This window comes from Moschus berezovskii, chromosome 8 (assembly GCF_049115385.1).
Source record: "Moschus berezovskii isolate FMDL1 chromosome 8, NW_MosBer_1.0, whole genome shotgun sequence".
In the NCBI taxonomy this organism is placed as follows: Eukaryota; Metazoa; Chordata; class Mammalia; order Artiodactyla; family Moschidae; genus Moschus; species Moschus berezovskii.
Genome location: NC_142467.1, coordinates 8950904 through 8968288, shown reverse-complemented (window position 1 = coordinate 8968288; position 17385 = coordinate 8950904). Strand labels below are relative to the sequence as shown.

Here is a 17385-nt window from a genome sequence, read left to right as displayed (position 1 = left end):
TTTTAATGTTACCTCTTAACAGAACCAGAGTTTCCTACCATAAATGGGAACTGTATAATAGTCATCCTGTTAATAGATAAGAAAGGAAGTTCTTGAGCCATCTCTGTGCCATACAGTCCACTAAAACCGCATGTCAAATATTTCATCCATTTTAAGATACATTTTATCACACTTTAAGATGTATCAAAATCGAAATGCATCTTAGGGAGTGAATCCATTTATTAGGCAGTGTTGAATTCTTTTCTCTCAGCATAAAATAATGCTACATTTTCATGGTCAGGATGAATGGTAGGTTATTAATGATTTTGCTGTCTCATATGGTAAGAACCATTCATAAGAGAGCATTACGTATTTCATGGGATGGACCGAACAGATAAAGAATTAAACTCAGCATATGTTTTCTCCTAGTATTTAAGGATACTAACGACAAACCACACAGTAGAGACCACAACACAGTATTCTGTGGCAAGCTGAATACTGGCTTCCTAAAGATGTCCACATTCGGACCCCCCCCCCCAGAATTTGCACTATGTATTTTACCTATCAAAAGGAGCTTTGCAGGTGTGATTAAATTAAGGATGTACTATGGGAAGATTGAGCTTCTCTGATGGCTCAGATGGTACAGAATCTGCCTGCAATACAGAAGACAGGGTTCCATCCCTGTATCAGAAAGATCCCCTGGAGAAGGAACAGCTACCCACTCCAGTATTCTTCCCTGGAAAATTCCATGAACAGAGGAAGCTGGTGGTCTATAGTCCATAGGGTCATTAAGAATTGGACATGACTGAGCAACTAATCACATATCACAACAGAGAGATTATCTCAGACCATCTGGGTGGGTCCAGTGTGATCATAAGCGTCTTTGTAACAGGGAGACTGGAGGATTAATCATTAATAGAGACACACGCTTAAAGGGTGGAAGAAAAGGTTAGAGGGGAAACCAGCTCAATATTGTAAAGCAATTATCTTCCAATTAAAAAAAATTTTTTTTAAAGAAAAGGTTAGAGGGATGTACCTTGAAACTGGATGAAGGGCCCATAAGCCAAAGAATGAGGCAATCCTTTACAGGTTGGAAAGGACAAGAGAACAGATTGTCCTCTTGAGTTTTCAGAAGGAACATAGCTCTACTGACACTTTGATTATATCCTGTTAGATTCATTTCAGATCTCTGACCTCCAGAACTGTAAGAGAAATAAATTTGTGTTGTTTTTAAGCCTCTATAGGAAAGAGGAAGAACTTTTAGGATGGTAAAATAAATCACATGGAAAACATAACAATATGGACAGAGGGATATGCTTGCTTGCATTGCATTCTTATGTTAGCAAAAGAATTAGAAAACAACCTTAGTGTTTCCTAGTCCTAGAGAAAAATGTAAAGTAGAAATATGCCTTTAATTCTCTTCCGTGTCCCCACTATTACCCACGTCAAGGTTGTATATTGTCATCCTGTTTATTTAACTTATATGCAGAGTACATCATGAGGAACGCTGGGCTGGAAGAAGCACAAGCTGGAATCAAGATTGCTGGGAGAAATATCAATAACCTCAGATACGCAGATGATACCACCCTTATGGCAGAAAGTGAAGAGGAACTCAAAGGCCTTTTGATGAGGGTGAAAGAGGAGAGTGAAAAGGTTGGCTTGAAGCTCAACATTCAGAAAACAAAGATCATGGCATCTGGGCCCATCACTTCATGGGAAGTAGATGGGGAAACAGTGGAAACAGTGTCAGACTTTTTTTGGACTCCAAAATCACTGCAGATGCTGATTGCAGCCAGGAAATTAAAAGACACTCCTTGGAAGGAAAGTTATGACCAACCTAGATAGCATATTAAAAAGCAGAGACATTACTTTGCCAACAAAGGTCCGTCTAGTCAAGGCTATGGTTTTTCCTGTGGTCATGTATGGATGTGAGAGTTGGACTGTGAAGAAAGCTGATCGTCGAAGAATTGATGCTTTTGAACCGTGGTGCTGGAGAAGACTCTTGAGAGTCCCTTGGACTGTGAGGAGATCCAACCAGTCCATTCTAAAGGAGCTCAATCCTGGGTGTTCATTGGAAGGACTGATGCTAAAGCTTGAAACTCCAATACTTTGCCCACCTCATACGACGAGTTGACTCACTGGAAAAGAGTCTGATGCTAGGAGGGATTGGGGGCGGGAGGAGAAGGGGACGACAGAGAATGAGATGGCTGGATGGCATCACCGACTCAATGGACATGAGTTTGAGTGAACTCCGGGAGTTGGTGATGGACAGGGAGGCCTGGCGTGCTGTGATTCATGGGGTGGCAAAGAGTCAGACACGACTAAGCGACTGAACTGAACTGAAGTTCAGAATCTGGAAAGTACATATATGGTTGCTTATTGTACATCTTTTCTTTTAATGTTTCTAAAATTTTATTGGAAGGGGGAAATGATGCATATTTGACAACCTTGAAATAGAGCTGATGTCATTCTGTTTAAAAAAACCTTTAGCCAAGTGACTCCAAAATGAGTTTCTGCATGGCTAGTACCATGCAATTGGATTAAATTGCAACTTTTGTATTAGTGCTCATTTTCATTTATGGATTTTTTAATATATAAAGTAGAAAACCAAAATGTGAGTTTTTTCATTAAAAAGTTTTTTTTTAACTAAGGAAGAACTTTTAGGATGGTAAAATAAATCACATGGAAAACATAACAATATGGACAGAGGGATATGCTTGCTTGCATTCTTATGTTAGCAAAAGAATTAGAAAACAACCTTAGTGTTTCCTAGTCCTAGAGAAAAATGTGAAGTAGAAAGATGCCTTTGATTCTCTTCCGTGTCCCCACCAGTACCCACTCTCTTGACTTCGCTCTCTTCTCTCTCTACAGAAGGATTTGCTCTGTGTCTCGGCTGGAAAAAGAACATGTATCTCTTCCTCAGTCCAGGTTGCTCTTTAGCAAGATGGTTTTCTTCTAACCGGCTTCTCTCAAACTTTTTAGTGCTTTCAGTGCCTATACGAATGAGTTCCAGGTCCTACAATCTGCCACACGGGTTCTCTGAATTTCTGAAACAAGAAGCCAGGCTAGTTTCCAAAATCAGGCCGTGAGGTTGGAACTGAAGGCTGGACAAGGTCAGCAGTTCCTGCTGTCTGGCTAATGAGTGATATCATGTAGAAAGTGTGAAGGCGGCGATCGTTTCCTGATCATTTCCATGTCTTCTGATTCCCACTATGTCCACGGTCCACAGCACTGCATCTGAAAGTTTAGGGAAAGCAAAACACAATTAATAGGAACAATAATGTGCAAAACCTTTATCCCACCTTTAAATTCAAGGACTGATTTTAATTATCAGGCTTATATGTCAACTGGTTAATCGTATTTAAATTTTTTCACATTCCTACTACTCATTCCATATTACCTATTATCCTCTTAAAATTGCCTGTAACCTACAGTAGAGTATTTTCAGAAATTAGCCAATTAAACAAAGCCACAGACCATTAAGTAACTTAATTACTTGTTCGATGGATTTTGCCAGTTTATTTTAGATTATCCTATTTCAAAAATTCACTTACCTCTTTCCCAGCTGCAACCTTGGAAGGTGCAAAAAAGAAGAAAAAGTTCCCGCTGTGCCAGAAACCATTAAGAGCGAATGAAGAAACAGGGAGAGAGGTTTAGCAACTTGTCCAAATACAGAATGTAAGGATAGAGGCAACAAGAGAGTTTCCATGGCATCACAGTTAGCACTAGACGCGGAATTCAGCAATTGGGGTTCAAATCTCAGTGCAGCCTTTTTCCTATTTCTTGGGCTTCCCAGGTGGCACAGTGGTAGAAAATCTGCCTGCCAACGTATCAAATGCAGAAGGTTTGGGTTCAATCCCTAGCCCCGAAGATCCCCTGGGGAAGGAAATGGTAACCCACTCCAGCATTCTTGTCAGGAAAATCCCATGGACAGTGGAACCTGGTGGGCTACAGTCCCTGGGGTTGTGGAGTCGGACAAGACTGAGCATGCACGCAAGTACAGGCAAGGACAGAAGCAAGGATTTACGTGTAAGCATCGCACTCCAGTGTTCATGTCTTCTACAGTAACCTCTTTCATTTACAAGCACTCCATAACACTGATTAGCATTAGAAGTGAATTAGCCTTTCCATTGAAAACAAGATAAGCTTTATCTCTCAACTGTATTTTAAAAGAAAGGGAAGACTGGACTTTAAAAACAAAAGATATCAAAAACCCCACTGCAAATCCAGGACTTCAACCAATACAATTTACAAGAAAAAGCATGGTTTGGGTTCATTTAGGATGTCAACATAAGGGTTATCGGCTTGGAATTTAAAGTTTTTATGAAAATAATAAACACAGAGGACATATTTTCATGAGACACACAGACACATTCATGCACAACTAAATTATGTTAACAAGTCTCTGACTTAGCAGAGTGTGTTACCAAATTGTCATGTTATTTAACCTTATCAGTAAACAGTAGTGCAACTCCGTTCAGTTCAGTCGCTCAGTCGTGTCTGACTCTTTGCGACCCCATGGACTACAGCACGCCAGGCCTCCCTGTCCATCACCAACTCCTGGAGTTCACTCAAACTCCTGTCCATTGAGTCGGTGATGCCATCCAATCATCTCACCCTCTGTCGTCCCCTTCTCCTCCCGCCGTCAATCTTTTCCAGCATCAGGGTCTTTTCAAATGAGTCAGTTCTTCGCATCAGATGGCCAAAATATTGGAGTTTCAGCTTCAGCATCAGTCCTTCCAGGAATTCAGGACTGATCTCCTTTAGGATGGACTGGTTGGATCTCCAGGGGACACTCAAGAGTCTTTTCCAGCACCACAGTTCAAAAGCATCACTTCTTCACCGTGGTGGCTTCTCTTCTATGGAGCACAGGCTCCAGGGCACGCAAGCCTCAGTAGCTGTGGCACTCAGCACAACAGGTGGGCTCTCCCCAGGCCAAGGATCGAACCAATGGCCCTGCACTGGCAGGCAGATTCTTTACCACTGAGCCACCAGGGAAATCCTGTATCAAATATTTTTAAATAAATATCTCATTTGTCAAATTAATTTGCATATAATTGCTTCTGTTTTCCTTTGAGTGCATTTTAAAGCAAAACTAGAACAGTGAAAACTACCTTAGCTGCTATACATTAAAAAAAATTGTTTTCCAGTTGTTTATGATAGATATATGAGATACGTATTTCACCCTCCTCTTTTCCAATATCTGCTCCACTTTTTCTGCAGGGCCTTACCAGTGCAGATACCAAAAACAAAATAGGAATATAGAAATCCTATAGAAGCCCTAAACACTGTTCTTAAATTCACAAAATGTGCATCTTATTGACTTTTTAAAATCAATGTTTCCCTCCTTAGTATCAGTGGCTCAGCACATCCGTTAAGGAGAACTGGGCCCTGATAGATAGAGTCTGGATCTCAGCAGGTTCTCCTTCTACTGGAAGCAGGGAAATTCAGGATGAGCTATTAGGATGCAGGGTGGGGTGGAGGAGGATGGAAGACAAAGGTGAGGGCCTGCAGAGAAAATAGGAAGGATTCATAAGCCTGCAGGAATTGATGGGATAATTTCCATCCTCAAAAGAGATCTTTGAAGATTCTCCCTGCTTTCTTGTTGTCAGCAGGATCTTCTGCTGAAATACGACAAATTCCTGTGTTTTTAAACCTCAGAAGAGCAATAGAAAAAAACAGAGACATTAGCATATTTCTTCCTAAGACACCAAACCGGACAGAATGACAGCCGACTTAAGGGTAGAGAAAAGTGGCACGCTTTGTGCATGGCATGGCCTCAGATGTCCTCTCATAAATTTAGTTATGTGGGTGCTATCGATATGCTTGTGTGAGCCAATTACATAAAACATGATAAACGTGATCAGAGTTTATTGGTGAAGTACTTGCAGAGCAGAAGTATTTTTTTTTTTTTTATGTCTGAGAAGCAATTTGTCTATTACATGAAGAATGGTGCATGGGTCTAAAAATATTCTGAATCTTAATAAAACCAAAAATGCCTGTTTGTTTGTTTGTTTCCCCTGAGGAAACAACAAAGCTGAGGGACCGAAAAACAGGGCATGAAATGCTGTTGCTAATTAGTTTCATGAAATGGAAGATTTTGAGCTAGTATTAGATTTTAAAACATACACATTTCCACAGATGGTATTATTAAACCTTCCAAAAATGGCACACTTTTGTTTAAAAATCTGTTTCTTGAGTTTTTTTAATTCAGATTTTTATCCCTGTGTGGTTTAGGCAAAAACTGAGAAACCTTTATTAATGCCTAAAATATGGCTCATCTCCCTCCAGTGACATGAACGTCAAAACAAAAAAAACAAAACAAAAACCAGACATTGCATTTTCCATCAAATAGAAATAGAGATTATCTAGCAAATGCAGTTTTTTTCCAGGAGCTTATGTGAAAGTGATTTGTATATATCTGACAGAGATCTGGGCATTTTTCAGTGTGTGTGTGTGTGTGTGTGTGTGTGTGTGTGTACACACTTATACATAGTTTAAAACAACATCACTGTCCTGCTCTCAGTGTTCTGTCCTCCAGGCAAACTGACAGACACGTTACTTAGCAAGCCATCTCAGGCCGTGAAAAACATAATGAGTTGCCAAATAAAGAGCAGACATCCAGGACCACATCCTCTGTTTCCCTCTCCCCTGCTGCCTTTGGGGTTCTTTAATGCCGTTCATGTGAATATTCTTCCAGAAATTCCACTGGCTTTAGCTGTCTAGCTATCCGATAGTGCATACCTGCCCACCTGCTTTCTGTTAACCAAGAGTCTGCCTCCAAGCGTTCTCATGAGCCTGTCACCTTGACAACCTTCTGTGCTTCCCCTGTTCCTTCTCAGGGATGGATAAATTCCCGGCTGCTCAGTATACTATGAGACAGGACAGGATGTCGTAGTTTATGCATTTCAGTGTGTTTCTAGTTAGAATATAAAAATAAGAGGAGATAGGTCACAGCAGAAATTCTCAAAATGTTTGGGCTCTTAAAAACCATTGAGGACTCCAAGGAGATTTTGTTTCTGTTGACAAGGTCTATATTGTATTAGAAAGGAAAGCAGACATTAAAAAAAATTTATTTGTTTATTCATCTCAAAAATAACCATAGTAAACCCATTACAGGGTAACACTAATAATGTATTTATGAAAATATATCCTGTATTTCCACAGTGAAAGAAATGCAGTGAGAAAAAGGTCATTATTTACATTTTGGCAAATCTCTTTCACGTCTAACAGAATGGCCGGAATTATATGAAAGTACTGACTTCTCTTAATCAAATAACTGTCTTGTTGTAGCTTTAACCTCACAACTGTGGAGTCTTATACTTTGCGTGGCATCCCTCAGGTGACCCTGGATCTTATTTTGAGAAACCCTGGAATAAGGAACTTAAGAATGGAACCACTGAGAGTACAGTGCTGTGTCTGCTAAAGGTGAACAGAGAATAGAATCCTCTGGAAGCAAAAGTAATTGCAAGGACTCTCCAGTGATTCCTTAAGTTATTTCCATCATAATGTAAACTAAAAACTAGGTGGAAATCCCATTGCACAACCACTTGGGCAACAATTATATTAAAATTTAAAGGTATAAGTAAATGTAACCAAAAAAACCTCTATTTTTTTTTTTTTTGGTGGGGGGCAAGTCACACGACTTGTGGGATTTCCTGACCCAGGATCGGGCCTGTATCCCCTGAGGTGGAAGGTCAGAGTGCTAACCACTGGACTGCCAGGGAATTTTCATTAAATTCTTAATACTGACTTAATGTGACAGATGATTTTTGCTGAAACAAAATCACCACATCTAACAAGAATACAATATTGATCTGGTAGCACTGTTCTTCAGCATGTATGTACTAACATGTGCCATGTGTAACACATTTCTCTCTCTCTTTTTCACTGGAACTCAGATACACAAAATTAGATGAATTATCATCTCTAGCTCAGGACACATTCTCACCATCGATCTCTTCATGCTCCCCTTTCATTTAGCTGTCTAGTTAATTTGTACAGTTTTATATGTTTGCTTAGTTGCTCAATAGCCCATCAGGTTCCTCTGTCCATGGAATTCTCCAGGCAAGAATACTGGAGTGGGTTGCCATGCAGGCAAGATCTCCAGGAGATCCGCAGGAAGATCTCCAGGGGATCTTCCCAACCCAGGGATCGAACTCAGGTCTCCCACACTGCACATAGATTCTTTACCAACTGAGCCACCAAGGAAGCCTTTACATGTTATAAGACACAATAAATGCACAACTCAACATAAACCTTAAGATCTTGACAATAATTTTCTCTAACAATACAGTCCTCTCATTCTATCCCCTAGGCTCCTCCTATCCATGGCAACCTTCCTAAATGCTACACTTGTCATCCTTTTTGCTTTTCAAAACATAATTTTATTTCAATACACAGTTCTATGTATGCTTTTAAAAGGTCTATGTATTTCTAAAACGTACTTATTTTAATTTTATAGTTTATAACTTCATAGAAGGAGAAATATGATATTTTAATATTTCGAGAAATATAATATTTTAATATTTCCTTTATTATTAGATTGCAGTATCCATCCATATGATATTACTCTGTGATACTTCGCTTTATCCATTTTAACTACCATATAATATTCCATTAAATGAATATGTATAAAATAAGTCATTTTTTTTTACCCTTTTTCTCTATTCAAACTATGGCAAAACTCATAGCATATCTGATGTTACACGTTCTTCTCTTGAGTCAAAAATGTCTAATAACAGAACTTTATGGAGCATTGACTCTGTGTGTTGTTCGTCTCTCAGTCGTGTCCGACCCTGCAATCCCACAGACTGTAGCCCACAAGGCTCCCAGGTCCATGGAATTCTCTAAGCAAGAATACTGGAGTGGGTAGCCATTTCCTTCTCCAGGGTACCTTCACAGCCCAGGGATCAAACCTGGGTCTCCCACATTGCAGGCAGATTGTTTACCATCTGAGCCACTACAGAAGCCCATTTACTAAGTGGCAGACAATATTTCAAGATCGCTACACGTATCGGCTCCATTAAAATTCACACCAATCTCATCCGACTAGTACTATCATTCTCTGCATTTTACAGACAAGGATACTAACAATAAAAGGGTAGAGTAAATTATAAAAAAGATACTGTTTGGATTCAAGCCCAGGCAGTCCAGTTCCAGAGCTGGATATCTAATTAAACCATAAATATTTCTCCTTGGTTTACAAAAATGACTTGCAACAAACAAAAGCAAAGAAATTAATGTTAGTCCTCAATTATACCTGATCATTCTTATATTAATTGTTTTAAGTTAGAATTGAAATAAAAATGAGCATTTTGATATTTCTATAGTTTTCTGGACATTCTAAAAATGTGTCTGTAGACATTCAGTTCAGTTCAGTTGCTCAGTTGTGTCCGGCTCTTTGAGACCCCATGGACTGCAGCACGCCAAGCCTTCCTGTCCATCACCAACTCCAAGAGTTTACTCAGGTTCATGTCCATTGAGTCAGTGATGCCATCCAACCATCTCATCCTCTGTTGTCCCCTTCTCCTCCTGCCTTCAACCTTTCCCAGCATCAGGGTCTTTTCAAATGAGTCAGTTCGCATCAGGTGGCCAAAGTACTGGAGTTTCAGCTTCAGCATCAGTCCTTCCAATGAATCTTCAGGACTGATCTCCTTTAGGATGGACTGGTTGAATCTCCTTGCAGTCCAAGGGACTCTCAAGAGTCTTCTCCAACACCGTAGTTCAAAAGTATCAACTCTTCAGTGCTCAGCTTTCTTTATAGTCCAACTCTCATATCCATACATGATCACTGGAAAAAACATAGCCTTGACTAGACGGACTTTTGATGGCAAAGTAATGTCTCTGCTTTTTAATATGCTGTCTAGGTTGGTCATAACTTTTCTTCCAAGAAGTAAGCATCTTTTAATTTCATGGCTGCAGTCAGCATCTGCAGTGATTTTGGAGCCTCCAAAAATAAAGTCATCCACTGTTTCCCCATCTATTTGCCATGAAGTGATGGGACCGGATATCATCATCTTAGTTTTCTGAATGTTGAGCTTTAAGCCAACTTTTTCACTCTCCTCTTTCACTTTCATCAAGAAGCTCTTTAGTTCTTCTTCACTTTCTGCCATAAGGGTGGTGTCATCTGCATATCTGAGGTTATTGATATTTCTGCTAGCAATCTTGATTCCAGCCATTTCTGTCCTTTATTGAGCCCATCTTTGCATGAAATTTTCACTTGGTATCTCTAATTTTCTTGAAGAAATCTCTAGTCTTTCCCATTCTATTGTTTTCCTCTATTTCTTTGCATTGATCACTGAGGAAGTCTTTCTTATCTCTCCTTGCTATTCTTTGGAACTCTTCATTCAAATGGGTATATCTTTCATTTTCTCCTTCGCCTTTCACTTCTCTTCTTTTCACAGCTATTTGTAAGGACTCCTCAGACAACCATTTTGCCTTTTTGAATTTCTTTTTCTTGTAGACATTAGTTTGAGAAATACTTTTGCATCTTTTTTTTTTGTAGACATTAGTCTGAGAAATAATTGTCGTGGTCTGGTCATGGGTTGGAAAAGAATTTCCAGACATGAGACAGAATGACAGGGAAAATAAAGTTTATTAGAGTGGGAGACGCTGTTAGAACAGCAAGCCAGTTCAAGGGAGAACCGACGTTGAACGGGGTCCTTAGTCCACTTTTATACCCAGGGTACAAGGAATGGGATAGGGGTCTTGCGGGTAATTTGCTGATTGGATGATGTTGTATACTGGGCTGGGGAGAGTAGGGCAAACACCTTCTCCCTACGGGGTAGGAGGGGAGACAGGTTATACTGTTCCATTAATAGTTACAACATGGGACAGGGAAGGATGATCAGGGTCTGGTTTTTCTGTTCCTGCGTTCCCAGACCCTCCTTGGCTTTATCTGCTCTTTCGTCCTTGGATCACCACAATAATGTTACCAGGAAATGACTGATGAAGCTCTGCTTCTGTCCAGGACTTAAGTCAAATTTACTGTAAGTGGTAGAAATGCAACTGAAACTAGAATAACAATAAGACAATTCATTGGTTCACAGATTTGGGAAGGATGTGGAGTTTTCAGGAAGAAAAGAAAAGAAAAAAAAGAAATGTTGTAGGAGAAACAGATAAAGCCACGAGATAGAGATTTCAACATCCCTCTTTTAACAGTTGATAGAACATTTAGATACAAAGGAGAAAAAAGGAGAAAGCAGAAAAAAAAACAAAACTGAATTTAAAGCACACTCTTCAGGTCTGAGACATTTATAAAACACTCCACACAGCAATTCTTTACACTAAAATCAGCTAGTCTGTCTTCATGCTAAATGCATCTTTTAACCCCAGATCCTTCAGTAACATCACAGGTAGTCATCTGAAAAATATTGTCTCACTGAGTTATGCAAATCTTTCAAATGTTGACTTCATAGACCCTCCCTGAAAGGGGCACAAGACCCCCAGGGTTCCAGGGACTACATTTTTGATAGTTATTGCTCTGTTAGAACAAATCTTTTGCTTCTTTAGTTCAACTAGAATTTCCCAATTAGTAGGACAGTACCACACAGTAGGTACTCCATAAATATTTGTTGGATAAAGAATGAATGGATTACCCCTGCAGACACTTGGTTGAAATTTCTTTACCACTGTATCTTTGAGAATAAAAAGTACCTGCAGTTTAAGTAGTCATTTCCTATCTCTAAACTGATGAGCTCTAAATCATGCATGTTCTAACGCTCCCAATAAAAACAGTAGAGGAGAATTTTAAGATTTAAGTTGTCAAGCTAAATAACGGATTAATAGCAATTTACAAACCTCTGATAAAAACACTTACTGGACATTTAACAGCTAACAACTATCTGTGACCACATTAAGATCACGTACTTTGTCCTCCTTTTAAAATATTTTTTGCATGTGAAGTATGTCTATCTATCACACAGTCAATTATCTCCCACAGCATGAAACCATTCCCAACATAGGCACATGAGAGTAATAACAGAGTATTCGGTTTGTTTGAAAGTAATAGGTACACTAGAATATTCTACCTTATCGAAACACTGTTAATGTCCCAGTGTTAATGTCTTTAAGACTGTGAACTAGCAAGAGTGTGTGAATGCTCCAGTATATCGTACTGATTCAATGACTTAGAATGTTAAATGCGATGGATAATCTTTCTTTTTATTTTGTTTTCCTCCCAAATGCAGGATGGGGGGGAAGCTATGGGGATTGTTTCTTGTCTTAGCCTGAGCACCCCTGTGGAGAGGATCCAAGCGTGAAGTTTCCTTTGAAGTGAATGGAATCTCCACACTCAGATCAGTTCTGAGGATACACAGAGGAGAACAAGAAACTGGCTGCATGAAAGCAGACACTAGCATTTAAATGAGGCTAGGCTTAAAAGAAAATGTATGCGTCAAAAAATGCCAAGATTTGAAAACTAAGATACAAGTTTTCAGCAATCCTAGGTGAAACCATCTTGTATCAGAAGCTAGTCTAACACCAAGGAAATCACAGTAGGAAATATTCAAAAAAACTTAATGATTAGGTTAGCAATAGGGAAAAATCAAAACAGCACAGATGCCAAGTATTCCTACTGTGGATATAATAGAAGTCTGGCAACATCCATGGATTGTATGTGCCCTATATCCTGATTTTCACTATGTATTTAATACTAGCAGATTGGTACAGTAAAAAAACAGAACAAAAATAACCATCACAAAATAATATTCCAGCTAAGAATTCAAGCATAAATCTTGCTGATGTGAGTAAATCCAATGCAGGAAATATAATCTTCTTTGAATATAAAATGTATCTGCCATCTATAAAACCGAAATAGAAATCAGAATCAGAGTCATTTCCACAGTATCCATCATCTGTCAATCAAGAGTTAGTCTCTTTGAATAATACCACTGTTCAAGACTCTGTGTTCAGCTGAGTTTAAGTCATGGTTTTTGATTTTGACATTTATACCTAAAAAGACAGCTAACTATGCAAGGCAATATATGCTGAGCACCAAAAATTCTTTGAGAGAAGAGGATCATGGCCTGGAGAGGCTTCCTAGACAGTTCTTACATGGTGGAGAGCGCTTAGCTGGGCAGGGTGGAATGTTGAGATCCTTTTTGTAGAGGGAGACACCCGAGCAGAGCCTTAGACACAAACCAGAAGAAAGAGCTTAAAAGATAGTGTTGCAGCCACGCGTCTGGGAAACAAACTCACTCAGAAGGACAATGCAGATAGTGAAGTGCAGCTTATTACACCCGCGGGCCCAAGGCAGAGTCTCCTCTTAGCCAAGGACCCCAACCAACATTTGTGAAAATCTTTTATACCCCATGTTTCGTGTCTGAACCCACCACTCCAAATTCCTTGAGACTTACATAAACCAAGGAAGATACAACCCCAGTAACCCCATCATTCACGTGCTATGTGCTCATGTGCTCAAACAGTCAAACAGTTAGCCATAATCAAGAAGCCCGAGGTTACACTCTGATAGATACAGAAAAATTTACGGCCTGTCTGGAGGAAGGGTGATTAGTGTATGTTTTCTCTTAGGCGATGAGTAACCTAGATACGATCTTCAAGGTTCCCATCTGGAGGGGGTCTTATCCTTCTGTTGTAGTTTCCATAGGCACTAAGCACAGAGTTCAGAGTCCATTGGAAAGGTGGCTGAGCATGATCAGCATGAACAGGCCTAAGATGGAGCCCAGGCCCTATGAATTCCTTCTTCAATAGTGTTTCAGGAGGAGCCCTGAAACTGGGCTCTTGTCTAACACTCGGAAATGAATTGTCCGAGCAGACACATGCACTGACAAAGCAAGAGATCTTATTGGGAAAGGACGCCCGGGTGAAGAGCCGAAGGCTGAGGGAACCCAGGAGAACAGCTCTGCCACGTGGCTCGCAGTCTCGGATTTTACGGTGACGGGATTAGTTTCTGGGTGGTCTTTGGCCAATCGTCCTGACTCAGGGTCCTTCCTGGTGGTGCCCGCCTCATTTAGCCAAGATGGACGCCAGAGAGAAGGATTCTGGGAGGTGGTCGGACACGTGGTGTCTCCTTTTGACCTTTCCTGAACGCTTCTGGTTGGGGGTGGCTTATTAGTTCCGTGTTCCTCTCCAGGACCTCCTGTGTAAACAACTCATGCACATGGTTACGATGGCGCCTGGCCAGGGCAGGCGTTTCAGTCAGTGTGCTTCCCCTAACAACAGGAAGAAGACCAATTGGGATGGGAGCACACGGTCCTGTCAGGGCCTGCTGACAGACGAAGAAGGAAAGGAGGGTTGAGATCAGAATGCAGAGGGCTCCCTGCCAGGTCTCTCAGAGCCAGTCAAAGAGCTATAGACTCACACAGTGAAGGGAACAGTGGTGATGATCAGGTCCAACTTACCACATAACCCTGGGTTCCTTCTTTAAGACTCCATGACAAATGACCACCTAGCTTCTGCTTTAAGAATGATGCATAACTGATGGGCATATTGTTCTGAAAACAAGATCCTTAATTTGTTTAGGTTCTTGATTTTTCTCTTTGTATATGTCATGAATTCGTATAATATGATCCCCCAAATTGTGTTAAACTTGGCATATTATATTATACAAATTACCAATGCCACACTTCAGGGAATACAGATGGAAATTTTCAGGGAACATATCACAGAAAAGCAGTCATTAAAGAAAAAACCACAAGCCTAAAATCACTTGTGCCAAAAACCCATGATATCCAATCCAGATTGAATATCTGACCTAATGGCAGTTTCAACCTTCCCTGAACTATACTCTTAAACCAGCAGTCTAGAATTTTCTGGTCAGCATCAGTGAGATAATTATGTCAGCCTCTACCCCAATCACTGCAGATGCTGATTGCAGTCACGAAATTAAAAGACGCTTACTCCTTGGAAGGAAAGTTATGACCAATATAGATAGTATATTAAAAAGCAGAGACATTACTTTGCCAACAAAGGTCTGTCTAGTCAAGGCTATGGTTTTTCCAGTGGTCATGTATGGATGTGAGAGTTGGACTGTGAAGAAGGCTGATCGCCAAAGAATTGATGCTTTTGAACTGTGGTGCTGGAGAAGACTCTTGAGAGTCCCTTGGACTGCAAGGAGATCCAACCAGTCCATCCTAAAGGAGTTCAGTCCTGGGTGTTCATTGGAAGGACTGATGCCAAAGCTGAAACTCCAATACTTTGGCCACCTCATGTGAAGAGTTGACTCACTGGAAAAGACTCTGATGCTGGGAGGGATTGGGGGCAGGAGGAGAAGGGAATGACAGAATGAGATGGCTGGATGGCATCACCAGCTGGATGGAGGTGAGTTTGAGTGAACTCCGGGAGTTGGTGATGGACAGGGAGGCCTGGCATGCTGTGATTCATGGGGTCGCAAAGAGTCGGACACGACTGAGCGACTGAACTGAACCCCTCAGAGGCAGAAGAGGTAATCTGCATGACAGAACTGGACTTTCCATCCAGAGAAGGTGACCTGGCTGGAAAAAATTCATTCTTTTCTTTTGCTAATGACATCACTGCCCCACCACCCTTCCATAAAAACCTTCCATTTTGTGTAACTCCTCCAAGTGCCTTTGATTTATTAGTAGATGGGAGGCTGCCCAACTCATGCAACATTGAATAAAGTCAATGGATCGTCAAATTGTATCAATGGGTTTTGAAGAACGGGCAGTATTTAGGAGGCAGAGAGGAAAGGGATGGATTCTGGGCAGGGAGTTTTAGTGGCAAAAGTGAAAAAGAACACGCACTAAGGGGAAAAAACTACAAAGATCAGCCTATTCAGCACAAAGAATTTTCACTAAGTCAAAGGACCTTGTAAAGATGTCAAAAGAGTTTGGATTTGTTGGTTAAACATGAAGTTCTATGGTGAAATCAGCATCTTGGTGTGAGGACCATAAGCTGAAAGTAGTATTTCAGGTAAACCTGACTGATGGTAGATGGATTGAGAGCAAAACTGAAGGCAGGAATATCAGTTAAATGTCTTTAAAGAATGTGAAAGTGTTAGTCATTCAGTCGTGTCCAACTCTTTGCGACCCCATGGACTGTAGCCTGCCAGGCTCCTCCATCCATGGAATTTTCCAGGCAAGAATTTTGGAGTGGGTAGCCATTCTCTTCTCTCGGGGATCTTTCCAACCCAGGGATCAAGCCTAGATCTCCCACTTTGCAGGCAGATTCTTTACCATCTGAGCCACCAGGGAAACCCCAAGAACACTGGAGTGGGTAGCCATTCCCTTCTCCAGGGAATCTTCCCAACCCAGGGATTGAACCCAGGACTTCCACACTAAGGCAAATTCTTTACCTCCCGAGCCACCAGGGAAGCCCCTTAAGAGTCTTAGAAAAGTAATAAGAATGAATTAGTGCAACCACTTTGGAAAAAATTTGGCACTGCCTGGTACAGCAGCACAGGAACAGCTATTCTGCTTCTTGATGTAGTCCCTAAAGAAACTCTTCACATATGCGTTAGAAAACCTGGATGTGAATGTGTGCTGCCATATTATTCGTATCAGTAAAATCTTGGCAATCATTCATTCCTTAAGAGTTGAATCAATGCATTGTAACATATTAACCCAAAGCAAAGCAAATGAGTGAACTATAGTTCCATCAGTGGCTCAGATCCTGCCAATGCAGGAGCCGCAGGAGCTGCAGGCTCAATCTCAGGGTCGGGAAGATCCCCTGGAGGAGGGCTTGGCAACCCACTCCAGTATTCTTACCTGGAGAATCCCATGAACAGAGGAGCCTGGGGGGCTACAGTCCATAGGGTCGCATAGAGTGGGACGCAAGTGAAGTGACTGAGCACGCATGCACGTGCACACGCGCGTGCACACACACACACACACACACACACACAGTTCCATCACCAAGTTAGAACCACCAGATCATAATGTTGACTGGAAAAAAAGACATCACAAGAGAATTTTATATATAATCTTGCTAATTATATCATGCGCACTTACATGTATTTATATATTTATGTGTGTATGCATATAAAAATTCTCATAAGAATTGTATATATTACTTTGTTAATTATACAGTTACAGATTTATACATTTATGTGTGTATACATATATAAATTGTCTTGTGAATTATTTTACTAGCATGTTTTAGTTTTATAAATTTCAAAGACATATGAACAACTATACTTTCATTGAGGAATACATACAAATGTGGAAAACCTACAAGGAATGGTAAGGGAATAGCATAAAATTCAGGGTATTATTCACCCCTGGGGAAGGCAGCCAGGTGAGACTGAGGACCACACAGGGGCTTTCTGAGAATTTTGCAAAATCCCACTTCTTAAATTGGGCATGTGTGGTATTAAACAAAAAATAAAGCAGAAGTTTGCACATAAGAAAAGGGTTTAATTGGGGTCTTAAGAATTGCAATTCAGGAGACAGATTTGGGCAACCCAGAAAGAATCTTCCCAGGAAG

At 40.6% G+C, this 17385-nt stretch overlaps 1 protein-coding gene across 1 annotated transcript in view; it reads right to left on the bottom strand.

The window, feature by feature from the left end:
* Positions 1-2313: 2313 nt before the first annotated feature.
* LOC129558985 (uncharacterized) overlaps positions 2314-17385 on the bottom strand; it is a 32358-nt gene continuing 17286 nt past the window's right edge. The window contains exon 3 of the mRNA XM_088839284.1: positions 2314-3216. Coding sequence (XP_088695410.1) covers positions 3190-3216 — 27 coding nt within the window. The 3' untranslated portion in view covers positions 2314-3189. The remainder of the gene's footprint in view (positions 3217-17385) is intronic.